Raw genomic sequence first — 24,356 nt, 5'->3', positions numbered from 1 at the left:
AGAGTAGACAGGAAGTACAATCAATCAACTTCCAAAATGTGCAATAAATGACAGAGACAACTGGCTACCTGGGCAATCACCCAGTCTCAGTTACAACATTGAAGCAATCAACTCTGGCTAAGGCCTAGAGTAACTGACAGACCATTTTCAGAGGCAAGAATATTTTCAGAACCATCTTACCCGGTCTTGGCAATGTTTGGCAGTCTTTTTTGTATCCTGCTTGTCCAGTCCAGATACCATGCATTTTGTCAGTGGTTGAGGCATGGGCAGTTCCTTTCTCAAAGGCCAGTTTTGCCAAGAAGAAAACAAGCTCCAAGTGGAGTGTCTTCAGTGCTCAACATTCTCTCGGGAGTAGATCGGTGCTGCCAGGAGCAATCGTGTCTCACATCAACAGAACCCTAAGTTATTTAAATGCCATATTCTACAGATCTTTGAAGTGGCTGAAGATTACCTTTCTCTGTATCTCTAAGTATCTAAAGAAACTGATTAGTCTTATAAGTATGACATACATGGATGACTATAGACCTGTAATACTTAATACCTATATAGGTTAAAGACTAAGACTTCATAATAGAATATTAAACAATCTTTAAACTGTAAAGAAAATGAGGACAATGACTTCAAAATGTAAGCAATATAGAAGTATCTTGATCAGAGGTAGAAATATATATTGCAATATGATAAATATATCCTAAAATTATATCAATATACAAAATGCCTTAAGCATATGTAGAAGCATGCATGCATACAATCTGACAAAATAACTTTGCCTAGGTGTACAAACAATTGTAATCAGAAATAGGATTATTCAATATAATTTGAATTTGTATCAATATATAAGAATCTATACCAATAAAAATTGCCTATAAATAATACCTCACAAGTATTCACTCTATTACTCACTATTATTATTAGTGTGAGTAAGCTCATACTAATGTACCCATTATCCAATCCAATTTCCCTTTTTTTTTTCAAAAAAGATCCCTGAGCCTACATAATTTCTACCCCAATTTCCAACTCTATACCAGTTGTAATCCACCCCTAATTGATGTCCCTAACCCTGAGGACAAACTTTCTTAGGAGAGGGGACGTCGTCTTCCAGCTGTCAGGGGGGTGATATTCTTTCTATGGGATCCTGTAAAAGTAAAATGATGGTTAAGTTTTAAGACTACTGTCTGGTATAATTGCAAATAGTCTATAAGTACTCAGTAGGATTTTTCTGAAGTTCTTATTTGAAGTTCTGGCCAGAATGTTGTAAGAAGGTGCATCATTTTAACCAACCAAATTGGAATCATTTTGAGCAATTGGTACCCAAATCCAGTCTTAACGTAGCACTATCAACATCATCTCTCTAATAGGGATTCTCAGCTATGGAGGAAGAATATAACTTTTCCTAAAGAGTTGGTCCTTGGAGGGGCTCCTGATGACGGAAGTTAATGATTGTTGGGGAAGGGAGAGCCACATACCTCTACCGTGTGGCCACAGGTAAGTTACTCTTGCTCCAGTAAATACACGTGCCATTCCTCAACGGTGTGGCCACAGGTAAGATACCGTTGCTCCAGTAAATACACGTGCCATTCCTCAACGGTGTGGCCACAGGTAAGTTACTGTTGCTCCAGTAAATATACGTGCCTGGATGCTTATGCACCAAAGACATGAGAGCAGCGGGAAGGACGTGACGAAGAGAAGGGTTACCAGGACTGAAGGGGAATGAGAGACAGTAACTGGTTTAATATGATCAAAATACTTTGTGTGCATGTGTATAATTGTGAAAATATGTTTAAGTGGATTTTTGAGAAGCCAAAGAAGATATATATATATATATATATATATATATATATATATATATATATATATCTCCCAGAATTCAACTCTAGGGTTGCCCGTTCCATGGCTGTCCATTTAGTCCTAGCCAGAGCAATGACTCTGACCTGTATGGTCACTGCTTCGTTCAGTGTACTTCTGCTTTCATTACACGTTAGAAAAAAGGTAACAGCTGGGCATGATGACGCACGCCTTTAATCCCAGCACTCAGGAGGCAAAGGCAAGTGGATCTCTGTGAGTTTGAGGATAGCCTGGTCTACAGAGTGAGTTCCAGGACAGTCAGGGCTACACAGAAAATATCTGTCTCAAAAAACAAAAACAACAACAAAATAAGAAAGAAAAAGAAAAGAAAAGAAAAAGGCTAAAGGGAGGCAAAAATTATATGCTGTAGCCACCAGAGGTCACTGGAGGCCAATTCTTCCTTTTGAAGTTTTTTTTTTTTCCAGTTGTTAAGCATTTCACCACCAACCAGTAGTGGCACACACCTGCCTTAATCCCAGAAACCTGGAGGCGGAGACAGGCAGATCTCTGTGAGTTAGAGGCCAGCCTGGTCTACAACTGAGTCCAGGATAGCCAGAGGTACATAGTGGAATTGTCTCTACAAAAGAAAAGAGAAGGGAAGAAGGAAGGGAGGGAAAAGAAAAGAGAAAAAGATATTTTCATATTTCATGGACATGAACACAGGCCAGCCTGATCTGGGGAATCCTTCCACTGAGGTTCCCTCTTCACAGCTGAACCTAGGTTTGTATGAAGCTGACAGCTGAAGCTAACTATAGCATCCAATGAACGCTCTTGCCAGTGTTGTGCCAGTGGGCACATCTTTCCTGGCAGATCAGCGATGGAGCACGCATGGTCTCGAGCTGGAAAAGACCTTGGATGTCTTTTCTCCCTCAGCAGCCTGAACAGCACCTTCCGGCACTATGAAAGGCAGTCATGGGAGACTGTTCCCCGGTCAATTCAGGACGGATCTCTCACCACAAGGAAAGTATGTGGTGTCCTGAGCAATAGTGTCTCACCACCCAGTTAAGGCAGCCAAGAGCAATGGCAATAACTGCACCGTCTTTGAAGGACTCTGGAACTTTCTTGACCTATAACTTATAGGGAGATGACGCATGCTTTGAAGTGAGAAGTTCCTTTAATAGCCCACGTCTTCTGAGAGCAGCATGTCCACCCATGCAGTGTGCCTCTGCTCTTGCTCCTTTTATACTATGTTTTTTGTTAGTTCAAAAGACACGGCTTTTCATAAGACTTCTTCACGGATCCTCAGTTTTAGGGAACTCATCCTTCCTCCCCACTCCCCCAGCAGAATCTACCTTCAGCTCCTAGTATTTCCTTCTTCACAATCTTTCATATCGTGTCTGTTCTAGTTCCTCTTATTCCCATTTGTATTTGAGCTGTAAAGTACGTTCAATGTAGCACTTTCACGGACACTTCACTTGGTTAACCCTTCCTCTTACCCTTCAAGAAATTTCTCAGGTCTTATGTGGATGTAGGTGCCAGATATATGGGTACCATATGTAGGTGGAATTTTTCTGTGTCCCGGAAGCTACTCCCAAATAACCACACAGAGACTTAATACTAATTATAAGTGCTTGGCACAAAGCTCAAGCTTATTACTAACCAGCTTTTACAACTTAAATTAACCCATATCTCTTATCTACACTTTATCACATGGCAATACTTTTTTCCAGCACAGCATATCCATCTCCTGCTTCCTCTGCATCTGCTGACGACTCCTGACACTCTGAACTCCTTCTTCACAGCATCCTTAGTCAGGCTCTTCTGCCCAATCTCTTCCTGCCCAGCTACAGGCCAGTCAGCTCTTTATTAACTAATGAAAATAATACATCTTTATAGTATACAAAGATTGCTCCACAGCGTGATAGCTGTCATAAAACTACTGAATCATGTATTACACATTTGCTTGCCTAATATTACATATTAAGTAATGATTTCATAGTAAGATATATATGTGGAATGTGTATATGTAGGAGATCTGTGGAAAATACATTTTTAGAGAAAGATCATTTTGTTACCAGTTATCAAACAGCTGGAATGAAACTTGGTATCAGCATACCTGTTACTTGTCGCCCTCTCTCAGTGAAACTTTAGCATGCAAACTTTTTCTGGAAATTGTTAACTCTGCCTTAATGTTTTAAATACAAGATTGAAAATAGACACAAAACAACAAAACAGTTTAAAATATACATTCCATCCTGGAAGTAAAGAAGTAGACCGTGCTGGAAAATCCAGTTTCTCAAACTGCTACACTACTTTTCCCAGTGTAATGATTTTTGTCAAGTTCTTGGGAGCACAAAAGATTCATATTACAAATTAATGGTAATAACATGTAAGCTAAAAGAACACAAGCATCAAGCTTAGCTAATAAAATGGATGCCTAAGAATAAACATCCTTAGGGGAACAGTGGCGCGAGGAAACAGTTAAGGACGACATATACCTCTCATTTTTATTTTACGTACATTGATGTTCTGCCTGCGTGTGTGTCTGTGTGAAGTTGTTTTGGTCCCCTGGAACTGGAATTACAGACAGTTGTGAGCAATCATGTAGATGCTGGGAATTGAACCCAGGTCCTCTGGAAGAGCAGCAGGTGCTCTTAACCACCGAGCCATCTCTCCAGCCCTGACTACATATACCTCTGATCCTTTGAACTTCTGCTCAAGGTTCAAATCCCTGTGAAAGACAGTGGAAAGACTGACCTTGTGTAAGGCTCCTGCTGGGCCTCCCTGCGGTGGGTGTTGGAAGGACCTGTCCAGGGTGCTGCAGTCTAGAAGAGAACACAGAATGAGAAGTGGCAGTCCTCCACATCCCCAACCCTAGCCCTGAAACCCTAGGACAGACAGCCAGGACCTAGTCATCATCAGACACAAACACAAGCTACAATCAGAAAGCAGACACATCCCCACGTGAGGAAGCAGCCAGGCGACTGTCTGCCATGTTCTCAGCCAGCCGATCTAAGAAGCCTTCCCCACACACTGTTAGAGCATAAGTTCCAGTAAACCTCATTGGTATTACCTGCCTTGTGGTTTCTATCAAGAACGCTAACCTTTGGGCAAAGGAAACAGCTTAGTTGACGGAGTAGTACCTTGGCTTCAATACCCAGCACCACAAGAACTCTCTCAGTGAAACTCAGAAAACTGTAACTCTGTGCCTTAATGTTTTAAATACAAGATTGAAAATAGACACAAAACAGCAAAGCAGTTTAAAGTGTACATTCCACCGTGGAAGACAAGAAGTCGAGTGGCCCATGCCAGCCTGTCATATGTGAGAGTCTACCTCAGAACAAAACAGCCCTACACCATAGGGTGACTGATAACACTGCCACATTTAATCTATATAATCTTCACATTTCAAATGGACTTTTTGTTTTGTTTTGTTTTTTGAGACAGGGTTTCTCTGTGGCTTTGGAGCCTGTCCTGGAACTAGCTCTGTAGACCAGGCTGGTCTCAAACTCACAGAGATCCGCCTGCCTCTGCCTCCCGAGTGCTGGGATTAAAGGCGTGCGCCACCACCGCCTGGTTCAAATGGACTTATTTTCTTGAGAGTCTCACTATGCAGCCCTGACTATCCTGGAACTCACTATGACAATGCTTCTCAACCAGTCATGTCCCCTTTGGGGGTGTCAAGTGACCCTTTCAGGGAGTCACCTAAGACAATGGGAAAACACAGAGATTTACTTTACAATTCATAACAGTAGCAAAATTACAGTTATGAAGTAGCAATGAAATAATTTTATGGTTGGGGGTCACCACAGCATGAGGAACTGTCTTAAGGGGTCGCAGCGTTAGAAAGGCTGAAAACCAATGCTCTAAAATTTAGTTGACTGCTGAGTTCAAAACTCCAGTCATTTTAAAGACTTCTTACCCATCAGCTAATTCTAAGAAAGAAAATCTATTGTACTTGAATAATGTGTGCTTGTTCTGCTATAAGAATATTCAATTCCTAAGAAAGATAAGCAAAACCAACACTGTAAAATGGATATAGACTAGTCTGGCCTTGAACTCACAGAGATCCTCTGCATCCTGAGTACTGGCATTAAAAGTGTGCACCACCATGTATAACTAAAGTGAATTTCTTATACATAACATATAATGGGTATTTCTTTTATAAACCAGTTATTCACGTTTTAATTCTTCTCTGTTTACTTAGAAAATTGATTTTTAAAGATTTTTGATAGCTGTCCTGGCATTGTGTGACACAACTTTCCCTGAAAAGATGCAACACACACGTCTACTGGCACCATACCAGAATCCCACAACAGACAAAAGCATGGATACTGTTGAAGTAGGAGCGGTGGGCTGTGTCCCGCCACCTGGCTAGCTTTACCCGAAATAATTACACGGACACTGTATTCTTTTAAACACTGCTTGGCCCATTATATCTAGCCTTTTCTCAGCTAACTCTCGCACCTGGACTAGCCCATTTCTAATAATGTGTGTAGCCCACAAGGTGGCTTACCAGGGAAGATCTTAACCTGCGTCTGTCTGGAGTGGGAGAATCATGGTGACTCACTGACTCAGCTTCTTTCTCCCAGCATTCTGTTCTGTTTACTCCGCCTATCTAAGTTTTACCCTATCAGCCGGGCGGTGGTGGCACACGCCTTTAATCCCAGGACTTGGGAGGCAGAGGCAGGCTGATCTCTGAGTTCGAGACCAGCCTGGTCTACAAGAGCTAGTTCCAGGACAGGAATCAAAAAAAAAAAAAACCCACAGAGAAACCCTGTCTCGAAACCCCCCCCCCCCCCCAAATTTTTTTACCCTATCAGAGGGCCAAGCAGTTTCTTTATTAGTTAACCAATGAAAGCAACAGATTAAAAAAAAAATCACTTCCACATCAGGATACCACAAACAACCCACCTTGATGAACCAGTAAGTTTTGCTGAGATGACTTACAGGAGCAGAAATGGCTCAGACAATTGCATCACCAAGGCCCCTCCTTGCATGTGTGACAGCTCACAAAAGCTGGGAACCTGGAGCGCACAGTGTAGCTTGCAGGCAACTCATCAAGTTAGAGAATGTCCTTTCCAGGAGACTGTTTTAAGCTTCTTCTGGGAAGCTCTGCTGGTGTCTGCTTCTCCAGGGCTGCTGATCTGGTCTCAGAGTCTTCTTTGCAGCTCAGGTTCACATAGATTGAAAGGGACTCTCAGCTTTGATTGCTTACTTTGGCAGGGAGGAGTCTAATATGTCTGGTCAGTTTCAGGAACTTCTTGAAGCTCTTTTGAGTTGTTTACCTTCATGCTTACAGAGTTTCCCTGAAGGATGGAATGTTTCTGTTCTCAGAGGAAACTGTGACACAACCTGTTATTACTTTCTTGTTGCTGTGATAATTGCCCTAACCAAAAAGAACTTGGGAAGGAAAGGGTTTAGTCCAAACAAAGTCGTCATTATTGTGGAAAGCCAGGTTGGAGCATAAGGAAGGAGCCTGGGGCATGCCCTGAAACCGAAACAGAGACCACCGCTGGAGCTCCTTCTGGGCTTGCTCCTCAGGCTTGCTCAGTTTCCTTACCTGCCCAAGAGTGAAACCACCCTCAGTAACAAACAGCATTATAGAAAATGCCCTCCAGACAAGCGTAAGGACAATGGAGGCAAATTTTTAACCGGGGTTCTGCCTTCCCAGGTAACTATAATTAATGTCAAGTTGATAAAAACTAATCAGCCCGTTATGTTGTTATCTTCCATATTTGTAATCGCTCCAAATCCCTCAAATTGGATTAGTTTATTGTATCTCAGTTAACTGAAAGTCCACACATAGGATAAATTTCAGAAATACGATAAATCATCTCATCTCCTATCCCCCATGTTAAAAGCCTAGTTCCTGCTGTCACTCTGCTCTGTGATCTTGTTAGTTTTGTAATTCAACGTTCACCAAGAGTGAACATCATCCCCTTAGATAACGGCGTTTTATAGGAGGCACTATGAGAGCGTACGGAGATTCCCTCCTCTCCCCTCTGCAGGATCATGGTTCCAATTTGGGGCTAACGGGATAGTCACACTTCTCTTGACTCTAGACCACATCCTGCATTAGGCTCTTGAAGGTCTCTCTTCCATCTGCATATAGCCACAGTTAAAATGCATCTCTTCTCAGAAGAAAATTCATACCGGCCCCCTCAGAGGAAGCAGCGAGCTGAAAGAGAGTAACTCTAAGGTAGAAGTGAATCTGGATCTTTTGGAAAAGCTAGCACCCTGGGCCAGCAACAGCGCTCAGCGTCGCGTCACGTGTCTGCAGCGGCAGCGGGATTGGAGGAGCGCATTTTAGCGCTGCGGTCTAGGCACGGACGGTCCCGCCCAGCTGCCAGAGGAGCCGGGTAGCGGAGAGAAGAAGCCACCAGAAGACCGAGAAGGGGAGGGGGCGGGAGGGGGGTGGGGCAGCCTTAGCCACCCACGGCCTGGAGCCTGGGAGGACGAGGAGCTACGCCAGGCTAACCGCCTCGTCACAACTTGCCCAGACAAGACACACTTTATCTTGCACCCTGGAAGAAGGAGCCGGCCTGCCTCTCCCTGCTCGGCTGCTCCGAGAGCCCCGCCTCTGCGCCAGAAGCAATCCCGGGATCTGGGGCCCCGGCGACGCCTCGTGGCTAGCAGCGCCCGGCTTTCGCCCAGGAGCGCGCAGCTGCGGTGAGTCGAGATCTGGGATGCTCCCGCCGGGCTTCTATAACACAGAGCATCTCTCATGTCTGCTGGCGAAGTCGGGCCTTCTTCCCTCCTCTGCCTGCTGAGATCCGCAACGCTGCGGATCCGCCGCGGCCGTCGGCCTCCAACCTTATCTTTTGCCTTCTAGGACTCGGCTTTACGAACCTTTGTCTTTTCTGGTTCATGAGGCCTGACGCACAGCGCGGTGTGCCCAGAACAGGAGTCCCCGCACGGGGCTGGGAACCCAGCCTGGGATGGGGAGCAGGGAGCGAGGTGGGGGTGGGGGACAGGAAAGTATGCCCCCTGCCTTCCTGTTCCGGCCATCTTGTGGTCGAGATTCGACCTAGGGGGCTAAGGATGGCTAACCGCAGATGCCCTGAGCTCCTGTGGTGACCGCCAAGAGGGTGGCTTGGGGCTGCCCTCATCCCTGTGGGGTATGCATGGGGAGCGGGCGACCCTCTCCCGCGTTAAGCTAGAGATCTTTGGAACGCAACAAAGGTCCATCGTTTTAACTGGCCAAAGGGGAAAAAATTGGGAGGGACATAGGCCTGGAGCCATTATCTCCCCAACCAAGCACCTAACTCACTTAGCCGTTTTTTGTTTGTTTGGTTAGTTGATTTTGTTTTTGGCTTTTTAAATTTATTTTTTAATCCTAGCACATTCCGAATGCCCTTTCCTTTCCCTCGCTACACTAGGTGCTGGAAACAGCGGTAAGCAACACACCTCTCTTATTCCCGCTGATCCCGCCAGCCCAGTGGATGGAGCCCAGAATCCACAAACCTGCCAGGTCGGTGTCCCAGAGCTTCAATAGCTGAGGAAACGGAGGGCCAGGGTCAACAGATGTGTTCTGTACATAGAAGAGCCAATCTTTAAAGTATATGTGCTTCCGGCTTTTATGCTAGGCTCCGGCAAAATCTGGTTTTCATACAGCCCCAGAATCTTGTGACTACATGGCTTATATATATGAAGTGTGTGTTTCATTTCCTGGACACTTTGCTGTGGGTTTACTTATACGGAAAGTGTGCAAAATAGTTGGTTACAACTTATCGTCTGGTTAGTTATTGTGAATTGTATTTTCCTTTTTTCTGTTCGTGTATTTGGTTGTTAGGAAAGAAAAAAGAATTCCTGATGGTTGGTCCAAGCAGGGCCTCCCTGGTGGATTGAGGAGGAATGCCTGGCTTTTCCTCAGCGCCTTGATCTCCGCGGGAACCACTGGCAGCCTCCAGAAGACCCCCACAATGAGAGGCCTGGGGTCTGCAGGTCACTGCTAGAACTGTTTAAAGAATGCAGCACCGCCACAAGTTTGTAAGGTAAATCCCGGAGCCCGGTTGCCTTGGTAGAACGCTGACGGTTGACGTTCGCATCCTTCTTAACTTCAACATTTTGAGAAATGCTTTTGGGATGACAAACTATTGCATACATTGGGCTAGTTATTTGGTTTGTATTTTAACAAGATGTCAAAGTTAAGCTGCCAATCCACAGAGGAAGAACAATCCGTCTAAAAAGTATATTTAAAGCAAGACAAATTTTAAAAGGCTGATAAGCTTAACTCTATTGTGGTGTACAATTCCGTTAACTTTGGTAAACGTATACATCCAGATAACACCGTAGCCAGCATGAAGAATGTCCTATCCCAAATTTCCCTCCCGCCCTTATGCTCTCAATTAACTGTTGCTACACATTCCCCAAATGTGTGGGAAAGGTGTGTGTGTGTGTGTGTGTGTGTGTGTGTGTTTCAGATCTCAAAACCTAACGCTAGCATAGGGGGTGGAGAGCTAGAAGACCACAGTTAGGAGTTCAAGATTCAGGAGACATGACCCTACGCATGTTTCAGAGGCTTTCTGGGTCCTGTCTTTTGAGACCAGGGAGGGTGGTGTCAGGGGAGGTGGCAGCCGACAGATGCCCGCTCCCGGAAGATGAGGAGTGTGGTTCTCCGGCTGGTCCAAGAGGTCTCTTGTCCTTCTGGTCCCGCAGGTCCCTGAGCGCATGCTGAACGCGCGTGGGCGGATACGCCTAGTGCTCCAGGTCGGGGCTGGGCGCTGCCATAGCAACGTCCTGGACGCCCAGATCTTAGGCTGCCGCCGCCGCCGCAGCAGGGGTCTGGGCCTTCGTCAGGCTCACGAGGGGGAGTGGCGGCGGCGGCCCCGAGGAGGCCCGGGCCAGTAGAGTACACTGCCCCGCCCCTGCAGCGCAAGCTTAGGCGGTGGACTGGCTTGCAAGCATGGTAAGATGCGCGAGGCCAGAGGTGCTTGTCCGGGATGCAGGGCGGGGACGGTGGGGTTCGCTGGGACTCTCAAGCTCTCCTGCCTTCTGCCGTGCTCTCTTCCTCCGCAGCCCTTCCAGAAGCACGTCTATTACCCTCTGGCCAACAGCCCCGAGGGGCCCGACGCCTCATCCGCAGGCGCGGCCCCCATGGCCTTTGTCCCCCCCAGAGCGGCCTCGGGCCCCCTGCCCTTCTTCCAGTTTCGGCCGCGACTGGAGAGCGTGGACTGGAGGCGGCTGAGCGCCATCGACGTGGACAAGGTGGCCGGCGCTGTGGACGTCCTGACGCTGCAGGAGAACATCATGAATATCACCTTCTGCAAGCTGGAGGACGAGAAGTGCCCACACTGCCAGTCGGGGGTAGACCCAGTGCTGCTGAAGCTGATCCGCCTGGCGCAGCTCACCATCGAATACCTAATGCATTCGCAGGAGTTCCTCACCTCGCAACTAAACCTGGTGGAGGAGAGGCTGCGCCTGAGCCTGATCGACTACGAGCAGAGTAAGCAGCTGCTCACCAAGCAGGCTGGCGAGATCAAACTACTTAAGGACGAGTGTAAACGGAGGAAGAAGATGCTCTCCACACAGCAGCTCATGATAGAGGCCAAAGCCAGCTATTACCAGGTAGGAAGCTGCGCCGGACCAGTTCACTTTAGGAGCCCTGACTTCTCCATTCTTCCCAGAGATTCGTTCTTCAGAGAAAACAGATCTAAGCAAAAAACACTCGTTTTAATCAACAGAGAAAATGTTTCATTACCTTCTGTAGCCACCAAGGAATTGATAATCAAGTATCTACTATTGCCTGCATAACTTACTATATTGTCCAAATATAGGTTGTTGAACCTGTTTCCTCCTTTACAATAGATGTGAAAAAAATCAGTTGTGTACAAATTGCTATTGCGGTTGGCCCCCAAAGGATCTGAAATATGATTCAACATGTGAGGGACCCACCCCCTTTTTTAAAAATTTAAAGTGTTTCCCAAATGACAGAGAAGTCCCAAAGTAGAACCAACAACCTTAGTGGGTCCGTCAGCCAGGCCCCTATTACCTCCATTTGCCAGGCTTCTGTTTCTCCTCTGTCTGTGTTTTGTTCCTTCATTAGAGCTGTCTCCCAATGAGTTCTAGACTCCTGACGTATTAATGGGTGCGGTTACCAAGGACAAGAATACTAAGATTAGCATGTAAAGAATTAAACATCTTTGAATCTAATCATAATCTCTGTTCAAATTAGATGTTGAACCCAGGATAAATACTACAATTTTGAAATCAGGGTATGGGTTGAGTAACTCTTGCTTTGAACTGCTTAGGACCAGACATCTTTGGAAATTCGGAATATTTGTGTTCACCTAATGAGGTATCTCGGGGCTGGGACTCAAATCTAAATATGTGTTTCTATGTATGTGCCTGTGTGATCATGTGAGGGTGTCCAAGGAGGCTGGAAAGTGTCAGAGCTCTTGGGACTGGAGTCACAGGTGGTTTGGGAGCCACCTGAAGTGATGCTGAGACTCTCTCCTGGGCCCTCTGCAAGAACAGTAAAGGTTCTCCAGCCCACGAGACCCACATCTAAATAGATAATTAAATGCTATTTTATTTTATTTTTTTTTTATGGCTTTTTCGAGACAGGGTTTCTCTGTGGCTTTGGAGCCTGTCCTGGAACTAGCACTGTAGACCAGGCTGGTCTTAAATGCTATTTTAAATACAGCTTACAGCGATGGCCTGGTGTTGGTTTTCCGCAATATTTTTGCTTTGCCTATGTTTTGACTGAGACCCATCGCGTAGAGTTGTGTGTGGAGTTTCATACTTGTGGGTAGGTGTCTGTGCTTTGGAGAATTTTGGATTTAAAGGTTTCAGATTAGGGAGGTTCAATTTGTGCTTCAGTGAAAGAAGGACCAACTCTGATTTTTTTTTTTTTTTTAAAATGGTCAACCTGTTGGTTGACAGAATTAATGTACTTTTGACACATGTGAGATGATACTCTTTAAATGGCTTCAAGTGGTCTTCGGAAAATGGGAGCTGAAGTAGGCTTCAGTGCTGGAGATGTGGGTGAGTCGGGGGCTCAGACCACAGCCGTGAAGAGCAAACATTGACACTTCAGGTTATATTTTGGTCAGCAAAACAGTGTAGGGCAAGACACTTGATCTCGCTTGTCATTTGACTTTAGGATATAGTTGAGTTTTTATTAATGAATTAAAATTAATTAATCTAATGCCTAAAAAAATAATGCAACCTAGGGCTTTGTGTAAGTAGCTAGCCCTCTACTGGAGCGTGGACAAACTACACCCAGAAGAAAGGTGACTATCTCTTTGCCAGTGTAGCTTTGCCAGTGTAGCTAGTCTCAGGAGCCTGTTCCTTCTCCAAGCAGGAGTGCTGAAGGCTTGATCTTGTGCTGGTCTTATGCCGGCAGCCATGGCTGCTGTGGGTTCGTGAATGTAATGGCCTCATTGTTTTACATCTTGTCTACCAGACATTGTTTCTAAGGAATCTTCCTGACATCGGCTCTACAGTCTTTACGCTTTGTCTTCCACGCTTCGTGAGCTGTTTGTTATCTCCCCTCACATCCATGCCACCACTGCACCACTGGCTGATCTGGTCAGGGTGGTTGCCATGATGACTTGCAGGAGTCACAGCTGGGTAACCCTGCTGATGGCTGTTCTCCCTCAGCAGGGTTCACAGCACCTTACGACACCGTGTAAGCTAACCAGCAGGGGAGAAACTTCATGTTAACCGGTGTGGTCTACCCATGTCCTGTAATCAAAGTGCAGGTCTTACAATCATGTTCTAGTAGGTAACCAGGAGCACTGGTAATATACTGTATTGTTTTTGGAGTTTCTGGGACCCCCGTAGCAACCCTATAGAGTATTCCCACGCCTGTCACTGGGTTTTCATTTGGTAACCTAAGGCTTCTTGGAGGGGCGTTATCCTTCTGTGCAGGATAACTAGATAAACACCAGCTGTAGAATGGACAATGACCCTGTGCTACTACGTATACACAATGGAGTTCTAGGTACCAGTAGAGAAAAATAAAATTATGAACTTTGTAGATAAATTGATCAGTATAATTTTATTTTAGTAGGTCAGACCCAGAAGAATAAATACAAATTCTTTCTCATATGTGGATCATAAAATTGAGTCTTAGATTTGTGTGTGTATGGTGGAGTACCTGTAGAAGTCAGGGAACTAGAAAGGGAGACGGTTGGGAGAGGAGAGGAAAGTGAGGAGCGTAGTGTAGTAGAACACAGGGAGTGTGGTGGGCACGGAAAAGGAAGGGTACGTGGGGAAAGTTCCCCAGTGTGAGTGTGCACTTACACACACACACACACTTAATTTTTTTCAATTAGAGAAGATTCATTTATTGGCCAAGCACTCCTCATGGCCTTCCCCTACCTGCCAGGATTGTGATACTCTGGAGATTCTGATTCCCGAGGTGTGGAGTGAGAAACGCCCCTTGTTAGGGAACCGCCACGCCTTTCTGATGCTGCTGGCTTGGGGGAGGAGTCAACAGAGTCAGAATCCTGCTGGGCAAAGTGAGGCAAATGACTCTGTCTGTCCTCAGGCTTCACAGGGAAACATGGCTCCAGGTGGACTGAGCTTTCTCTCGTCTCTTCCTCCTCCCCCCCCACAGTCCACCACACCTTCAATGTCAGATAAACGTGTTGAGGGCCTGCTTGCATGTTCAGATTGTAAGAAATTCCATGACATAGAAAAGCGCAGTCGGGTCTTAGTCGTAATCAAGAGGGTGGGAGTCACTTCTCTGCTGGTGAATGTGTTCCATCCTGTGGCCTCTTTCCTGTGGCCTGACTGACAGAGGGCATCCAGGTCACATGCCTCTGCTCACACAGAGAGAACAGCAATGGGGACGCTCTCTCGGGAACGAGTAGGTTCAAATCCCCGACGGAGTCGGCTTTGGGCCACCAACTCACAAGAAATGACGGGGAGACATTAATTATGAAAGCTCAACTTACAGCTTAAGCTTGTCCTACTAGCTCTTTTAACTCAACCCCATATTTTAAATCTCGTCTTTTATGTGGCCCAGTTGCCTTTACTCTGTCCTCTCCATCCCGCTTCCTCTGTCTTGCAGCTCCACTTCTTCCCAGAGCTTGTGCTGTCCAGAAGTCCCGCCTATACCTCCTGCCTAGCTATTGGCCATTTGACTTTTATTAAACCAATCACAGTGAAATACCTTCACATAGTGTAAAGGAATATTCCACAGCCGCCTCTACTGCTGTTGCAACTGCTAGACCTTAGCAAATTGCTCAGCTCCTATGTACATGAATGTCTGCTCTGTGGAACAGGAAGGTTGTCGTCCCCCGCATCTTAGCCATTGCTAACGGCGCTCGTGTGGCCATTCTTAACATACAGCTAATTGTTGTTGTAGCCAAAACCTGAGAGAGCTGACAAAACAAACACCATAGCTGATTTATTACAAGATGAGAAAAGTCACGTGACTTCCAGCATGTTGACGTTTCCTTACCTGGGCAGACAAAGTCCAGAAGCCCCGGGCTCTTTGCAAAGAGACTGGGCAAACCACGTGATCCAGGTCATCTTCAGTAATCCTGATCTCATTCCTTTATCCCTTTCTTTATCTCCATGTTCTTTTGATTCAAGAAGTCTCAGGAATCGTGCAGTAGAAATTAAATATTCCAGGATGTCCACTTCTTGAAGGCTTTTTCCCACAGATAATGTGGGTGTGATGTGTGGTGTGCAGCCAGGATGTGTAAAAGGGTTACAATGGCAATCCACACTGCCTTTTCCCTCAGTAGTTTATCATGTAGAATCTACAATACACAGAAAAAACAAAATAACCAAAATGCGAATATTCATATGTAGAAGATTTAAAAAGAGAAGTCGATAAGAACGAACAATGAACTAACCTAAGCATGGAAAGACCACATAGACCAGTGTAACTGACACGTTTACCCACCTTCAAAATGGAATGCGTACTAGGGTTTTGCTGTATTTCCATCCTCTATGTTGGGGAAACTTTAAGATTAAACAAAATGATGTATTTTCCATTAATTTTATATAAAATTTTACTAACTTTAAGAATTTTAATAACTTCTAAAAATCATATTCACCTCCTCCAGCTCCTGCCAGATCTGTCCCCACCAACTTCATGTCCTCTGTAAAATAGCAAAAAAAAAAAAAAAAAACCTATGGTGTCCAGTTTGTCCTATCCACATACTCTTGGGTTTGGGGTCATCCCCTGGAGTATGACCAATTCCCAGAGGCCATACTCCTATTTTTTAAAATAGTTTCCCTCCATCCATTTCCAGAGGAAATATTGTGTCCTTGTATTCTCCTTCATGTCTGTTGTATACCCTGTACCTTTGAAAAGTCTTCACAGATGTATATATTCATAGGAGAGTGTTTGTAGGTTTCAGACACTCCAGACACATCTACAAACACGTCCACATATGTGTGTGTACCTGTATTAGCTACTAGGTCTGCCATGACAAATACCAACAATTAGATGGCTTAAGTAACGGAAATTTATTTTCACGATATTTGGAAGCTGGGAATCCTACATCAAGGTGTTAGCAGGGCTGGTGTCTGGTGTGGTCTTTCAGCCTACCATGAGCAAGTCAGTGGCAATAGGATGGAAGTCAACGTAATAGAAACATCAGTAGGGCTTTCAGACATTACCAGAGGAGATGCTTCAGCTGTCAGGAGATGTATTCCCTTGACTTGTTTCAGCTTGGGAAGGGTGTTCTTACCTTACCTTTGCCCTTTGGGTTGGTTAGCGTCTCTAGCCAGCTTCTTTATCTTTTAGGAGAAGCTGCCAAGAGGCCATGCTTCAGGTCCCTGGTTTTTACTGCAGGTAGATGGAGAATCTCGCTGCAGACACTTGACTGTGTTGCTTTCTTTCCAGTGCCACTTCTGTGACAAGGCCTTCATGAACCAAGCTTTCCTACAAAGCCACATCCAGCGCCGCCACACGGCAGAGTCTCACCTTGGTAAGGCATGAACTCCGTCAGAGTTACGTTCCCTCTGCTGCCTTGTTCCTTTCTCAGTGAGTCGTGGTCCGGTGCACTTCTCGGTCCTTTTAAAAGAAAGTCTCCCAGGCTGTAAACGAGTAAATCCCGTGTGTAAGTTCTCAGTGCCCTGATGCCGAGGACACGGTGTGGGCACGCTGGAGAAATCCCACTTCGAGTCTTGCCGGCAAATGGAGAGCCAAAGTGACACTGGAACCAGGGCGCTGGTTTCCGAGTGCCAGATCCAAAGAACGTATCCAAGGCTGTGAAGGACAGAGACAGGGAGAATCACCCCAGGTAGGCTTTGGAGGCCTCTCTGAGGAGGCGATTTCTATCCAGAGAGCAGAGCCCTAAAGGAGTTGAGGTCCGGTGAGATCTCGGGACTAGAGCATCCGAGGTTCACAGACCGCTGATAGTGGGGGCGGGAGGAGAGGCTGCACGGTGTGTCTAGAGAAGAGGAGTGGGGTGAGTAAGGCCCATGGCAGATGGGGAGGCTGGAGGCTTGGGGGAACTGATCTCAGGAGGCAACGAAGGCCCTGGCCTATGGGTTATGGGGGTACAGTGGGAAGACGTGGGGGGACTCCTTCGTAGGGAGAATGATGACAGAGAGCATCCTAGCTGCAGGTGAATCGCCCACAGGGGCAATAGTGGCAGCTGGTAGAAGAGGGAGGAGGTGCCTAGAAGTCCACCTGAGAAGAGGAGGAAGCCGAGACGGGAATGGATGCACGGCAGAGGGAGAGAAGAACGTGCCGGACACAGAGCCTACGGTTATGACTGGGGGAGGAAGCAAGAGATGAAGCACAGACCTGCTCCTAATAGGAGAACGCTTTCTGTGCTGGAGGGTGAGGGGTGGGAAGCCGGTTCAAAGAAGGTGGAGGCAGGAGAGTTTGTGTTAGCCGCACCTACATTTGCATCACACGTGCAAGAGACACTCAGGTCACACAGCAGATGCTTGCAGATGGAGACCTGGGGTAGATAGAGGGATCTGGAAGGACCCTGGAGGACGGGGGCTGGTTGGAGCCTTCTAGTTAGAGGTCAGAAGACCCGAGGCCTCTGCTAGATCTCCCAACATTGTTCCTCAAGAAAGGCAGGCAGACGGTCCCGTGAGGGTGACCTCTGGAGTGTGCTGTCTTGAACAGCAAGAGGAAAAGTGTTCCTAGAAGGTGGCAGAGCTCAAATATATCATTGTTCCTGAAGCTAAAGTGGGATGCTGATAGGGAACTGACTGCTGCCACACAGTGGTTGGCCTTGGCATTGCAGGTCGGTCTGAGTGTGTGCTGGGAAGGGAAGCAGGAGACCCAAGATAGCAGCACCTTGATTGAACTGTGGAGCCAAGAGAAAATCATCTTATATTGGCATTAATGTGTCAGGGTGCTGATGGGAAGTAGCCAGAAAGCAGAGATAGAAATAGGTAGCAATAAAGACAGAAATGGGAGAGGGTCCTGTGGAGAGGGTTCTCTGGTTTATCAAGGACTCGGTCTTCGCACTGTTTGAATGCCCTCAGAGCACGGCAGGTCTCCTCCTCCAGCAGGGCAGGCGTGTTTTCAATAGATGCCCTGGTTTCCTTCACTCGGGGCCAGTCTGTTTCTAGTCCTGCCCGTGGTGCTTTGTAGTCGAGGCAAAACAGAAAGCAGAAATTTCCATTATAAACCACGGACTGCTGAGCGAGGAAGCAGTGTCATTGGACGCACGCGAATGTTGAACTCCTTTCAAGCGGCCTGCCGCTCTTCGATGTGAACTGACCTCTCTCTCTGTTTCAGTTTCTTGTTTCCCATACTCGTGTCAGAGGGCGTTTCAGGCTCTGAGATGAGTATTGTCTCTTCAGGTCATCTCTGAGGTTCTGACTTTCTGCTTTGGTTTCCATCCCTTTCATGTCTGCACCCACAGCACATGTAAACCCATTCAGTCATGTGTACATCCTCATGTAAGTACATGGACGTCATAAGTACTCCTCCCTTCATGCCTTGCTGCCTTGGACAACCTTTCCGTCCTTCGCTTTTGCCTTAGTTGACAGATGACTACCCACGTCTGCATCTTGAGTACCCAGCCTTTATATGACCAATGACAGGGACTTTAGGACAGTTGGGAGGGAGCCCAAATGTTGTCGACGGTGTGGTACTTGCAGGCGAAGCCTTTGCTCCTCTGCTTTGAGTGGGATGGGCTTGTCTGAAGAGTCCAGAGTCCTAGCGACCAGGACTGCTCCCTGAACAGCGTTCACCCGCTGTCCCTGTGAATAAGCTGTAGTACCGTGAGTGGCTGACAGAAGTCACTAAAATTAATGAAATGTCTGGTCACATGAAGGGCTCCCGATAAGCGCGGGACTGGGCTTCATAGCATACACTAGGTAATAGTGATCCGAGTGGGGGCATTTTCTTTTGTCTTATCCACACAGCTGTGCCCTGTAAGGTTTTAGGTGAGTTCACAAGAAACACGGTTTTCCAGATTCTAACTAGACTTTCTGTCGCCACAGAGTACGATACGAAGGCCCAGACCGACAGGCTCCAGAAGGAGGTTGACATGTTGAAGGAACAGCTGCAGCTCACCAGGTCCCAGCTGGAGTCTTCCCAGCATGCCCATGCAGTCCGGTTCTCTAAGGTAGGATGCGGAGTTCTCTGCCGGAGATGATGCAACCACTAGGAGTTTAAAAGACGCAAGGACACGGGGATGCTGGCGTGTGTGTGTGTGTGTGTGTGTGTGCGCGCGTGTGTGTGTGCGTGTGTGTGTGCGCGTGCGCGCATGTGTGTGTGTGCGTGCATGTGTGTGTGTGTGTGTATATACATGTACATGTAGGCCAGGGCCCTTATTCCTTTGAGGTTTTTCACTGAACCTGGAGCAAGACTTGGATACCCTCAAGCCTCAGCCATCCTCCTGTCCCTCGCGTCCACAGCACTGGAGTTATAGCCTTATGTGTGGCCACCCTGGCTTCCTAGGTGTGTGTTAGGGATTTGAACTCAGAACCTCACGCTTATGCAGCCAGCCCTGTTAACCTCCAAGCCATATCGTCAGTCTCCAAACGTGGTTTCTGGTTTTGTTTTTTATTTACGTGTATTTACTGAGAACGTATGTGAATGGGCATGTGGAAGTCAGAGGACAGATGCTGGACTTGGTTCTTTCCTTCCACCCTGTGAGTCTTGGGATCAAATTCAAGGTGTCAGGCTTGGCGCCAAGTACCCTTACTCCGCGATCCGTCTCACTCGCCTGCACCCCAGCCGTGTTTCGATTAGGAAGGATCTTTGTGTATAGACCCTACTGTTTTAGGAAGCGTCTACTGGTCTCCCTCAGAGAAGACAGACTAAAGCTCCAGTTGGCTTTAGAATTTGCAGCTCTGTTTCGTCCCAGAGCCTTTAATGACACATATGACAATGATTCCAGGAATATGAAATGCAGAAGTCGAAAGAAGATGACTTCCTGAAGTTGTTTGAGAGATGGAAAGAGGAGGAGAAGGAGAAGTTGCTCAACGAAATGGAAAAGGTCAAGGAGATGTTCATGAAGGAATTTAAAGAACTAACTTCTAAGAATTCGGCATTAGAATACGTGAGTATTGATCATAGACCTTCTTATAGTATTGCTCCCTTTCAGACAGTGTTAGCATGGCGTCGTGGCAGAGGGTCAGATATCTCATCCTGCCAGGTAGGCACGGCCCCTCCTACCAGGGAGCCTGCGGCATGCAGGAGGCAGAGCGGGTGAGCGGGATTGTTTTGTTATAGGGCAGTCTGTACAGGCTCTAGTACAGAACACTTGGGGATGCGTTTGTTCAGCTCCTAGAAACTCTGTTCATTCTTTATGTGGTTAGCTTTAAATAGCCTTAAACCACAAACCCTTCTCCAAATTCTAGAATGTTCCAAGTAGTGGGTGGAAAGGCCGACACAGATCACCAAAGTGTGTGTGTGTGTGGGTGGGGGGGGGTGCTTGTCTAGCCCGCTCCTCTCTCTGCACCTGTCCTATGAAGAGGATTCGGTCTCTACAGTGAGCAGGGTATGGCAGGGGTCTCTGTGCCAGATGGGAACGGACGTGTGTGATAGAATCACTTTCTCGGGTCAGAACCTTCATCTTCAGGGCCTGGCCATCCAATTCTTTGGCTCTGAAACTTCCTAGAGAAAGGGGAGGGCGCTGAGGGCGATCCTTGGGCTCCCTCTAGGGACCGCACGTCTTAGAAACAAAACTAATGGCTACCGGGGAACAAAGCCAAATCCTTCCCCATTCCTTTCCTGCTCAGGGTCTCGTCCAACACGGTGTGACAGTTAGTCACGTTGTCTCCTTGGGCTTTCCTTCATCTGTTGCAGTGTTTCCATCTTATTATAGATGAGCCTAATCATTTACAGAAGCGCTGCTGGGGCTTTCTCCTGACTAGTCTGAGTTCATGTGGGCAGGGGCTTGGAGACAATGTGTCAGTTCATCACACCGTGGTCCATAGGCACCCGTGGTCCTCACCGGATCTGTGGCTTTTCACTTTGGCCTTACCCTAGTGTTGGTGGGAACACGCTTCTGCACTGAAAAGCTCCTTTGCATTGAGTGGTTGCCGTGATCACACAGAGGGTAGACTCCCACCCTTCCATTTTCTGATGGTAACTTTATTGCCTCTTGCTGTCTGCATTGTTTTTTTTTTTTTTTGTCTTCTTTTTCTATTGTTAACGTTGAGCAAATTAGAAGTCTAGTCCTGGTGAATTTCTTACTATGGTCCCCTGGATGGTTGGCCTTCCGTTACAGTCTTAGCTTCTTAGAACTAGCTGTCACGAGGCTGTGGCGATATACCCCAGGAGTCCTGCACTAAAGAGACTGAGCCGGGGTCAGCAAGAGTTCAAGGCCAGCTTGAGCAGCAAAGCCAGATCTGCCTCAAAACAAACAGAAAGAGACAGGTATACCCAGTTCCTGTCACAAATGTAGTGTTTCTGTTAAAAATGTAAAGACCCATTGTCAAAGGCCAGAAAGTTGGTTTGGGGCCAGAGAGGTAGATCAGTGAGTAAAGCATTTGCTGTGTAAGACTGCTGACCCAGGTGTTGGGGGGATGGCTGACCCAAGCTCGGTCCCCCAAATCCACATGAAGGTAGAAAGAAAGGGCGGACTCCACAGCTGTCCTCTGAGAGCCATGCACACTGTGGCATGTCCTACCCCCCTCCAAGAGTAAACCATTTTTTAATAATGAGTTTAGTTTTTCCTTTCTGTTTTTTAATCCTATATGTACTCTGGAAAGGAACGTCACAGATCAGAGAGAGGTAGAAACAAGAGGAAGCATGGGACAGGCAGGACAACTGTGTGGGAGCGTTTGTTTGGAAGGGCGTTCGAGTTGAACGTGGCTTTGTGCTCGCGAGCTTTGTCACTGTCTGTTAGATAAATGTGTAGCGTGTCTACCGGTGACTCTTTTTCCCCATTTACAGCAATTGTTAGAAATACAGAAGTCCAATATGAAGTTCAAGTCCAACATCGGCTCCTTAAGAGACGCCCATGAGTGTAAGGAAGATCATCACCTCCCGAGTCCCCAGGATCTCCAGAACATGCTTCAGCTCCTGGAAGGCCAGGTATGGCGGCACGGCCAGGTATGGCGTGGCTGGTGACCGCAGGCACAGCTTACTACATTCACTTGGTTGCTTCTGCTTGCATCTGCGCGAGGTTATTGTGCAGTGTGTATACAGGCCCCAAGGAGGGCACTGGATCCCAAGGAACTGGAGTCGCAGGTAGTCTTTATCCAGAAAGGGGACACTGAGCTCAGGTGCCCTGCCCTGCCAGTGCAGTCAGCACTCTTCACCAGTGTTTTCTCCTTAGTGAGTTTGTTCACACCAAATGTGTTTGTTCTGTTTATTTTTCCCTTGTATCTCGACACATGCCTAACTCAGAGTAGTTGTTGGTTCATAGGTGTGAATATAACACAGCCGAAATTTTTCAGTCTTAACTATGAAAATGTCAGTCTGAACTTGTGTCCTTAGTCAGTTCGCCTTGCTATTTAATGTCTTTCCTCTTTCGGGTGTACATCTCGCTTTTTTAAAAACTGCATATTGAAGCTTCAAACTCAGTTGACATATAGCACTGCATTGGCAAACTGATACCTCTTGTGTATTTTATTCTCATTTGGAAGTCAGACTCCATAATCACTCTATAAGAGGTATTTTATCTCAGTGGTTTACGGAAAGCAATTAAAAATTAAAAAGGGCAAAGATCTAGGTAAGTGGTACAGCTTGTGTGAGGCCACACATTCAATGTCCACTCTGTTGGGGTTAGAACCTATGAATTCTATAATAATAATTTTAAAAGCCTTCGAGTCACTGAGCCTGCTCACAGGGTAAAGGTTTTTACCAACCAAGCTTGATGACCTAGGTTCAACCCCCAGGACCCACACGGGAAAGGAATAAATCGACTCTCATTGGCTGTCTTCAGACCTTCACATGTGTGCAGTGTCAATGCTTGACCTTGCCTGTGCACACACAGACGCATATGTGCATACACAATAAATAAACATAATAAAACTTTAAGAAAGCTAACCTATGAAATTTTTAAATGGTAAGAGCATTTTGAAATATGATTACCGTTTCTTGTTTTGATGCTACATCGTGTCTGCCTCCCTTCAATGTACCTTCTTCATCACAGCCAGCTGTGCATGTCATCATCCTGCCTGCCTTTAACCTTTCGGTGACACCACCTCCCTGCGTCCCCCCGCGTCCTGCCCCGGCTAGCAACAAGGCCTTGTTTCCCACCAGACTTTAAAATTTGCAGTGATGATCTTCCCTCTGTCCCAGGGTCCTCTTTCTACAACAGTGGTTCTCAGCCTGGGGGTTGCAAGCCCTTGGGTTGCAAGGTACCCTTTCGCAGGGGCCGCCTAAAACCATCAGCATATCAGACGTTTACATTATGTTTCATAGCAGTATCAGAACTACAGTTATGAAGTAGCCATGGAAATAATTTTATTGTTGGGAGCTGCCACCACACTAGGAACTGTGTTAAAGGGTCGCAGCCTTAGGAAGGTTGAGAACCACTGTTCTAGACCATGACTCCCCGTTCCCCACCATGGCCCTGCTGCCCTTTTCTGCTGGCTGGGACCTTTCTGCTTTTAAAATCTGCCTCACATTTATCCCCCAGGATCACTGGAACACTACTCACAGGGTTTTCCCGAGTCTCCTCTAGACTCTAGTGTTTGTTTGATCAGAACTTAGTTATACACATTCAACAGGAGCTCCGGCATCACCGTGTCCACCCCTTCCTTGCCCATACAGAGCTGGGGGTGTCCTTCAAATCCTCCACGTTGCCAGTGGTTGCTCAGTCAGTTCCTGAGCATGCGTAGAAAACTGGAAGATGGCCTACTCTGTTGACATTTGCTTTCCACTGATATACTGTCTTCCATGAGCTGACTTGCCTGTCAGTAAGACCCAGAAACCGTAGTGCTTTGCCCCCTGCTCCCCAGTCATTGGAGAGGAAAGGACCTCAATTGAGAAAATGCCTCATAAGATCCAGCTGTAGACAAACTGTAGGAGTTTGTCTTAATTTGTGATCATGGGCGGAGTGGGGGCTCCAGCCCGTGGTGGGTAATGCCATCCCTGGGCAGGCAGTCCTGGTTCTATAAGAATGCAGGCTGGCCGGGCGATGGTGGCGCACACCTTTAATCCCAGCACTCGGGAGGCAGAGGCAGGCGGATCTCTGTGAGTTCGAGACCAGCCTGGTCTACAG

At 46.8% G+C, this 24,356-nt stretch overlaps 1 protein-coding gene across 1 annotated transcript in view; it reads left to right on the top strand.

The window, feature by feature from the left end:
• The first annotated feature begins 8,184 nt into the window (after positions 1-8,184).
• The window catches only part of Dzip1 (DAZ interacting zinc finger protein 1), a 49,065-nt gene continuing 32,893 nt past the window's right edge, over positions 8,185-24,356 (top strand). The window contains exons 1-9 of the mRNA XM_013349310.2: positions 8,185-8,457; positions 9,168-9,259; positions 9,581-9,782; positions 10,447-10,696; positions 10,807-11,355; positions 16,601-16,685; positions 19,174-19,298; positions 20,076-20,237; positions 22,079-22,237. Coding sequence (XP_013204764.1) covers positions 10,694-10,696; positions 10,807-11,355; positions 16,601-16,685; positions 19,174-19,298; positions 20,076-20,237; positions 22,079-22,237 — 1,083 coding nt within the window. The 5' untranslated portion in view covers positions 8,185-8,457; positions 9,168-9,259; positions 9,581-9,782; positions 10,447-10,693. The remainder of the gene's footprint in view (positions 8,458-9,167; positions 9,260-9,580; positions 9,783-10,446; positions 10,697-10,806; positions 11,356-16,600; positions 16,686-19,173; positions 19,299-20,075; positions 20,238-22,078; positions 22,238-24,356) is intronic.

The sequence above is a fragment of the Microtus ochrogaster genome, chromosome 17 (genome assembly GCF_000317375.1).
Source record: "Microtus ochrogaster isolate Prairie Vole_2 chromosome 17, MicOch1.0, whole genome shotgun sequence".
In the NCBI taxonomy this organism is placed as follows: Eukaryota; Metazoa; Chordata; class Mammalia; order Rodentia; family Cricetidae; genus Microtus; species Microtus ochrogaster.
This window is presented reverse-complemented; position numbering and strand designations above follow the sequence as displayed.